This window comes from Plectropomus leopardus, chromosome 2, assembly GCF_026936395.1.
Source record: "Plectropomus leopardus strain MGB_pleo_1.0 chromosome 2, ASM2693639v1, whole genome shotgun sequence".
NCBI classification, from domain to species: Eukaryota; Metazoa; Chordata; class Actinopteri; order Perciformes; family Serranidae; genus Plectropomus; species Plectropomus leopardus.
This window is the reverse complement of record NC_142177.1, coordinates 33,284,462-33,293,631: the sequence shown is the minus strand read 5'-3', so window position 1 is coordinate 33,293,631 and position 9,170 is coordinate 33,284,462. Positions and strand designations below refer to the sequence as shown.

The 9,170-nt window shown below is 40.9% G+C and overlaps 1 protein-coding gene across 3 annotated transcripts in view; it reads right to left on the bottom strand.

Moving 5' to 3' along the window:
* Positions 1 to 349: 349 nt before the first annotated feature.
* magi3b (membrane associated guanylate kinase, WW and PDZ domain containing 3b) overlaps positions 350 to 9,170 on the bottom strand; it is a 181,853-nt gene continuing 173,032 nt past the window's right edge. For 2 of the 3 annotated variants that reach the window (XM_042509055.2, XM_088069105.1), the window contains 3 exons: positions 8,543 to 8,680; positions 5,657 to 5,795; positions 350 to 4,362 (listed from right to left, as the gene is read on the bottom strand). In XM_042509055.2, the coding sequence (XP_042364989.2) occupies positions 3,275 to 4,362; positions 5,657 to 5,795; positions 8,543 to 8,680 (1,365 nt within the window). In that variant the 3' untranslated portion in view covers positions 350 to 3,274. Of the gene's footprint in view, positions 4,363 to 4,502; positions 4,593 to 5,656; positions 5,796 to 8,542; positions 8,681 to 9,170 lie in introns of all 3 variants that reach the window. The other variant, XM_088069106.1, reaches the window with a different exon arrangement.

Below are 9,170 nucleotides of genomic sequence, written 5' to 3'. Positions count from 1 at the left end.
GATTCATGTCCGCTTCTCAAATATGGATATTTAATGGTTGTGATGCATACATGACATAAGATGCCTCTGAGCTTTCTCCTAATTGAGAAAGCATCTATGTCGTGCAGTGAAGCTTATCCAAGAAAAGCAGTCGGCTACCATGACAACTGGAAATCTGCCATAGTAACAGTGGATTTTGCTGCTTTGTCATATAAAAGGACAGCATTGTTGGATATCGATGAGAAATAAATGAATATAAATATGACACCTAAATGATCATTCTGCCAACTATGCTGAAATAGAATAGCATTGTTTTAATTAAAAATGTATAATGTATGTGTATTTTATTTTCAGTACAAGAGACCCAAAAGGTGTTTTCAGTAAAACTTTATTTCTCAGTGCATGAACGGAACACCATGTCAAGGTCATAGTCTATCCTTTTCAATTCTTTTTAAATATTTTCTTTTTTTGTTTTTTTACATAAAAAAATAATGGAGCGATTTAATATACCTCTATTGTTTTTTCTCCCCGAAAGAGCACTCAGCAAGTATTTATAAAGGTGCTGTACAATGTACAAACATTTACATCTACTGTCCCTACAGAATGTAGAAGATACCACAAGGATTGTTTTTCTAATGAAGCAATGCAAGGCCACAGTATGATACAGAGATGAGATTAAAAAACAAAAAAGGTCAAAATAAAAGCAAAAAGGAGTACAACAGTGCAGGGGACATACAATAAAAAGGGTATTATCTGTCTCACCAGAGTGAACTGCCTATACCTGACACTCAAGGTTGGATTTACTCACTCTACCAACCAAACTATTGCACAAAGACCTACCACTGATTGGTTCACAGCACATCCTCGAGTAATTTCGTTACCTGAAAACCCCCTTATACAATCACAAGCTCTTATCACAGTCAACTACAGTCCATAACCATCATTCCACTATCACTATCACTGACTCTATCACACATATGCTACTATACTGTGTTCCCTGAGCTCATCAAAATATGTCTTACTCTCATACATTGTATTAGCAGGTATACTGAGTATATTTTTTTTTCTCTGGATTTACAGCTGAAGCTTCAACAATTAAATGTGCCACGCATTCTCACTCCCAACTTGTCAAATGCCGCATGGTAAGTGGCCCTACACGTCAAAATATGATGCTTTTGGTACCCCTCCTGCGTCAGTTTTAGAGGCTCAGGGACTGTGTGTAGATTTACATTTGTTACAGTCCCTGCAGGATTTTGCAGTCCCTCCAGGATTTTGCAGGCTGTTCTTGGGATTGCTGTGACCTGAAATGTCATATTTCACAACAGCTCTTCTCAAAAAATGTGATTCATGTTGCAAGGATTTTAGGCATTTCTTGCTATGATATTGTTAAAGTAGTTGCAATGCTGTCACGGACATGGAGCCTATTATTATGAGCACTTGTTTTTTTGCAGATGATCAGCGGTGAGATCAGTGGGGAGAGTCCTCGCTCACTTGGTAGAGCATGAGCCCCATAAAAGATGAGCCCCTGGCAACAGCTCAGGTTTGTATCCGATGTGCAGCCTTTACGGCATGTCATCCTCTTTCTCCTCCCCTTTTCCTGTCATTCTCTAGATGCACTATCAATAAAGACTTAACCCCCATCCCCCCTAAAAAAAAACCTATGACAAAACAAAACAAAAAAAAAATGCTGCCACACGATGCATCTCATACCGCCTCTCTGACGCTGAGAACCACTGACCAAGTATTTGACGAGTTGGGAGTGAGATCAAATTGATTGGCCCCATGTTAGGAACCAACAGTTTATCTTACAGCTATCAGCTTGACAACCCTTAAAATATGTAAGAAGGTGGGATATTTGTATACCTGTCTTACATCAGCAGCATGTTCAATATCTCTGTAACCCACCACATCATTCTCTAAGATCCATTATCCTTCACGCTACCCTGGCAGATAATTATACAGCAGGATCGACATATACATTAAAACCCCTCGTTTTTCTTTTCTCAGTAGGCAAAGGTAAAACCATCAGGGACATGACTCAGAACTTGCACATTATTATATAAATTGCCATTTTGGCCTTAAACAGTGATATAATTTTTTTTTTTTTTTTTAGAAAAAATGAAATAGCTTTATAAAATGATAACGATAATAATAATAATAAAATGGCATTGGTAGCAAGTCAACATCACAAATTAAATACAACTCATGGTCAGTCTGTTATGCTACAAGGGCAGATGCAGTGCAATGAAATTCAATAGATATTTAAAAGTTATAATCTGCAAAACATGACACATTCAAATATATATATTATATTTCACAATGAGACACGTTTTGAGCGATTGCAAACATTTGGTACAGCGGTTTGCACGTTACCTATACATTTCATGAACTACAAGATTCCATGGTTATTCCTACCACTGAAGTACATCAGAGGGAAGGTGAAAGCTCAAATGACATGGGACAAATCTTTGAAGTCTATATCAAAATGTGGAATGACTTGGTACGGCTACATATACACATATTAATCTATCGTCTCAATAAATTGCACACTGGTTGGTTATCGTACACATGGTAAACAAGATCTCAAACCACAAGTTTCTGGTCTTTTCAGTGATAGTGTTTGTATGGAGGAGAGCCATGTCTATAATCATAGAACAGTCTAGAGTCCCCGGTAAAGTGAACGCTTGCTGGATTTTGTTAGAAATCTGCCTGGTGTTGAGAATGAGAATTATAAACAAGAAACAGGATCATCCTCAGTGATGTGCAGAACACGTGCAGTAAAACAAACAGAAGGACCGACTGCATGCAGTTGAGCAAACGAGTAAGAAAAAGACAGTCAAAATATCCCACAATGAGGCCGAGAGCTAAACGAAACCCTCGATGACAGTCACACTTGGTGTATACTACAGGCGAGAGGCCTTTCTTTGCATATGGGTCATTGCATTGTAATGGGTGAAGCGCTGTTGGTGGTCGTCGTTCCACAGGAGGCTCCCAGGATTGGCACATATTCACATTTCAAAATGTCTCGTCTGGTGAGGCCCCGAGCATGCCGCACATGCTTAAGTCCCACATCGAAGATGCTGAAGCAGCGGTCAAGGCGGAAGGGGAGCTGCTACATGCCAACAAGTGATTTCACAGGACTCCCGAAAAAGACAGAGTCGAAAGACAAATCTGGACATGGTCTGAAGGTAATAAAAGTGGCACCATGTCTCTGTTTTATGGAAGAACTCAGAAAAACAATCCGCTGAGGGTGCTGTTAAATATTCTCAAGTCTGAGATTTGATTCAATATTCTATCACAAAGGGTCACGAAGGACCTCTGCCTGGGAGAGGATTTTGGCTGAGCTGGGCACTTTCCAAGGGCCAGGGCTAATAGGTCCCTTTGGGCTCTGCGGCGTCCCTGGAGAACTGTTTATAGAGGCCACAAAGTCTTCCTTACTACCGACTTCTTTGGAAAATGTGTCTTCTCTTCCTTTCGCCTCTCTCGGTGAAACTACAGAAGCTTTCCTGCTCCACAAATCTTTAAAAGATTGCAGTGAATCTCTTTTGTTGACGGTTTCTTTGCTTGTATTCCTGTCTTCTGAGGATTTAGACTTTGCATTAGCATCTCTCTGCCCTGAGTCTTTACCTGTACCTTTCTCGCCCTCTTTGACTGGATGTGGAGACGTCCTGTGGTGGTGAGATTCTCTTCCCACCCTCCTTTTGAAACTTGCTTCCTCGCGGCCGGGCCTTGTCCTTTCTCCTCTCCCTTCTATCTCCCGCGTTTGCGAGCATCCTCTGATCTCGAGATTCCCCCCTTTGCCATTTTTCTTTTCATGATCCAAGCTCTCTCTGCTGGAAGAGTCTTTTAATCTCCTCTGAGGGCCTTGTTGATGCTCTGCACGCTGCAGGGTCGGAGCCACTTGCTGCCCAGCTTGAGAAGACTTCCTAGGGCTTGTGGATCGTGTTTTTGCCATCCTGTTCCTGCTTGGTATTTCTTCTTGCGCCTGACTCTCCGTCTTTTTGGGACCGTGATGTTGCTCTTTGGCTTTAAGAAATGTCTCCCCTGTTTTCTTTGGGCTACTTAGCTCTCTGGAGTCCTTTGGGGGCCTGGTCCTCTTGTAGAACTTCATATGCTCAGGGGAGGCGGGAGAGAGCCTTCCTACCTCTTTGTCTGCCCACTCACTGATCTCCTCCACTGAGCTTAAACCCCTGCTGGCGCGGGGCTTGAGGCCTTGCGGGGAGATGCTGCTCCAGCTGTGGGAATGTCTCAGTTTGCCGGAGAAGGGAGAGGAAACAAAGGTGGAAGCCCCGGTGGGATATGGAGAGGACAGGGGTGATGTGTCAGAGAAAAACACCTCTGAGGAATAGCTTGCGGGTGAAATGAGTTTTTGATCATGTTGACCTGTGAGAGAAGCACACGTTTTACATGGAGACACCACTATTATTAGAAGGTGCACACAAAATACTGAAATTTAGAGAGAAAAGGAAGAAAAAACTGATTATACTGAGAGGTTAAAAGTGGGAAAATATGTGAAGAATTACCAAGGTTAAAGAGAGGAGGCCAGTAAAAGCAGTGAGGATGTTAGTGTTGGTGCTCAGTGTAGTAGCACACAGTAGAAGAAGCTGTACTACCTGCATCGGGAGCAAGAGAAGAAGAGCCAAAAGAAAGCAGATGGTTAGAGATTTAATGAATAAACGTAAAGGAAAAGTATGCTCAAATCAATACAAGCGGCATTCCAAAAAAGGCTCCATCAATTCAAACAGACTGGAGTCATTTTAATTAGCTAAACATTAGGTGGATGGATTCAACACGTATTTAACTGTTAGTGTCCGCTCCCTGTAAACACAAATAAATCCAGTCCAGTTTCTAACTTAATGGAATACTTTAGCACCTAAATGACCATTTACTCATTTACTCACCCTGTGTAACACTATTTTTTGTGAAGAAAATTGTTTTCTCTTTGCAGTGAATAAATTATTCAAAAATGGAATTAATTCTTGACGAATTAAGTAAGAGAGGTCCACATTTAACAACAGCAATCCTATCTCAAATCACACATTTACGAACTCTCACACAACTGGTGCAGTGTAAGCCTTATTTATCCAGCTGTATGTTTAGTACTTCAGCATCAGACAGCCCTTTCTGACTGGTAACTTACCTAAAAGTGAAACTTATCTATGCTCTCTATCAAACTCCATTGAAAAAATGTGTAATTTTTGTGGAACTACAACTTGTTTTTACTTTTTTAAAACTTTTCGACAGAGCCAAACAAGCTTTTTTTTTTAATGCTCTCAGCCTTTATGCTAGGCTGCTGGCTATAGAGTCATATTTAACAGTAAGAGAATGATATGATCTTCTCAGCGGACCTTCTGCAAGAACTGAATAAGCATATTTCCCAAGCTATTCCTTCAAGAAGTTTATAATACAAACACTGAAAATCTTGGAGGAAAGAAATAGACATATGTCATTTAGAAATTTTGAAATTCTAGCACCTAAGCACCAAAGTTGCCTGCAATACTATTTTTCACAGTGTACCAAAACAGTTTTTAGGGTGAGCACTTGCAATTACTGTCTAGACACAAAGGCAGCCTGTTTCAAATGGTAAACTAAAAGTTAAGACGAAAACTTCAACTTCAACTCTGCACTACATGCTGAAACTCTCGTTGAATAAATTGTGTGTATACACAGTACTTACTGCCATCTTGAGCCAGGCCCGCCCCAGGTCTCAGCAGCAGTACCACTTTGTTTCCTCCAGCCTGGATCAGTTCAATAGCCCGTGTGTGGGAAATTCCACGTGCTGCCTCCCCGTTAATCTCCACTATCTCATCTCCAACCTGCCAGTCACACAGAAAATGCAATTATTATGCAGAAACACATATGATAAAAGCTTAGCATACTTAGCTGTGCATGCATTCACACTTTCACTCAAGCATACAGAAAGGGCATGCTTTCACACCCATACACACCAATAAATGTAAATTGTGTGACACACACACACCCACACACCCACACACACACCCCTCCCCACACACACACACACACAGCAATTCAATACCTTAGAGGTATCGTCTATTATTGGAAATGACAAAATAACTCATGATAAAGCGTGTAAACATGTCAGTCTGTTAGGATCTAATCAGTGTTGACATTCCTCTCCACCCTTCGATAGGCAAAGTTAAGCCTGGAGATCAGAGCCTGGCAAGCCTAAGATTGATTTTCGCTCGGAGCTTCTGTTCTGTTCCCTCGCTGCACCATCTCCCCTCTCAGCCTAATAATAATAGTGTGATAATATCAGCCCCACGGGGAATTTCTAATTCTGTTGTAACTCCTCCACAGACAGAAAAAGTACCGGGTCAGTAACAGTGTGACCTTCCTGGAAATGGACACTGACGGACAGGAGGGCACTAAGGATGGATGGATGGATGGGAGGACGGATGGACAGATGGACGGATGGACAGACGGACAAACAGATGGATGGTGGATGGATGGATAGATGGACGGACAGATGGACAGATGATGGATTGATGGATGGATGGATGGTGGATGATGGATGGACAGATGGACAAACAGATGGATAGTGGATGATGGATGGATGGACAGAAAAAATGGATGGAAGGATGGAAAGATGGATGGATGGATGAATGGGTGGATGGACGGACAATGGATGGCAGACCGATGGACAGACAGACAAACAGATGGATGCATGGATAGATGGACGGACAGATGGAAAGATGATGGATGGATGGACGAATTAATGGATCGACCGACGGACAGGTGAAATGGATGGATGGATGGATGGATGGACGGACAGACGAAACATTTGGATGGATGGATGGATGGATGGATGGATGGATGAACAGACAAAACATTTGGATGGATGGACAGACACTCAAGCACGTACAGTCAGAAAGAAACGAACACGATAAAAATACATGAATAACAAACAAACAAAAATCAAATCAATTCTGAGTCCTAAAGACCGTCCCAGCACTCTCTGTTTGCTGTGTGGGGAGTTTAAATTACTTTGCTAAATGAAAGCAAAAAAACTGCAAACACATCTCAGCTGAAAGCAGCTTTATACCCTCGACACTGTAACTGGCAGTTGTTGAAACACAATTCATTAGTTTAATCTCTGGTGCATTCAGCACACAGCCACAGAAATGATATTTTTCTGATTTACCTCTCTCCTGCATAAACTTGTAAATGTGCAAAATTAGATTTCAGCAGTGTAATACTCTATATAATAACACATTAAACTGTATCTAACAACACTGAGTGTAACAAAACGAGCTGAACGCATTCCCTTTAGTGAATCAAGTTGTTTTCTAGATACGTCTTGTTAGCTGAGGGCTATGCGGACAGCTCTGTCTGTCTGTTGGCTATCTGGTCTATGCGCCACAACTTTGGTCCAGAGCGAGACGTCTCAACACGACTGGCTAAATGCCCATGACATTTACTGCAAAACTTCATTGTCCAGGGAGAATGAATTTTAATGATTTTGGTGACTTCTGACCTTTCTTTTACCATCATTACTAGTATAGTTTGTAGAGTTTCCTAGTGCTTCCCTTTGGCTAAAGATATCTCATATCTGATATTCTAACTTCTATAAAATACCCTGACACATTCATTAACCATTTGGTATACCGAACCAGATATAAGTGACCCCATGACCTTTCTTATGGCACCACCCTGAGGGCGAACTTTTAGCCCTGCCACTGTCAAAAAGCAAAATTAATAATATATTGTTCTCTCCATCCAACACTGAGTATTGTGGTATGTAACAAATATTGCAGTCTTATTATTATTATTATCATTATTATTATTATTATGGCTTAGAGTTATTTGTCACAGTTTCATCACATCATTGTCTGTGGTTTTATCTTAACATTTAAATGTATCTTTCATTTCATGTTTTATTTGTTTGTGTGCAGCTGTCAGCCTGAGAGAAACAACACATTAATTCATTGAACATCTACGATGACAAATAGAGTGCCTTATTTTACCTAATTATCGGAACATGACCATGGCACAAACAAGTGCTTTTAGTAGACGCAAAAATGCCCCATATGGTCACATTGCAGCCTGTTTGCCACTGCCATCTGCAGCAGTGTCGTTCAACACTGGACCTATTTCTAAAATTGTTGTTCCCATTAGTTACTTGAAACCAGCAAAAGGGCAAATATGTTCCAGGTTGAAAAATACTGAACGTAACCTTTAATGACCTCATGACCTTTCTTCTCGCACCACCCTGAGGGCAAACGTTACGCTCTCAGCTCCACCACTGTTAAGTTTCTAAGAATAGCAAAATTAGCATTATGTTGTTCTCTCCATCCAACACTATGTTGTGTGAGTACTGTGGGATGTAATGTTTTGAGTCAGTATTATCTGGCCACAGGGGCAACTTGAACTTTGCACAGGTAAAGAGGTTAATTGATATAAAACAAGTTATAAAAAGTAGAACTGCTTTTTAAATTCTATTCCAGTATTACCAAAAACCTTGGTCAGAGTACATATGAGTATATTTTTAGGTAGAAAAAAAAGCATTTTAATTATAAACGTTTTAACAAAAAGGAGCACTCACATGAATTCTTCCGTCCAGCTGAGCTGGTCCATCCTCAGCCAGTCTCAGGATGTACAGACCCATGTTGTACTCCGTTCCCCCTCGCAGACTAAAACCAAAACCCCTGGGACCCCTCTCCAGCTCCACTGTCAGACAACCCTGCAGCATCAAGATAAACTCAGTCATTAACACACTCACAGACACACAAAGACATGCAGCAACATGCAAAAAATAGATATACACATTAGGAGTGCAGTTTTCATTTCGATTGAAGATGTCAAACCCGCTGTTGTTTAACGATTGCCTGGTTTTAAATCGTCTGCATTTGTTAAGCCCGAAGTTGCCTCGAGATAAGTGATGTCTCGTCAGACTCTGTAGAATTTTCTATTGATTACAGATATCATTAATGATCCTTGCTCCTCTTTGAGTGGCTTGTTTCTTTTTCTATATTGATCGGAAAGCAACATTATTTGAGACTATAATGAACGTCGTATGCATGAACTCAGTGCACCTGTGCAGCGTAATGAACAAAGAGGAGCCAAGAGCTTCATGTGATGTGAACAGCAGGCTATTGTGAGCAAACAATACGCTTTAATGTGTCTTTTTTATACAGTCATAAAGGTTGGAGCTTATATGCATAAGAATATGA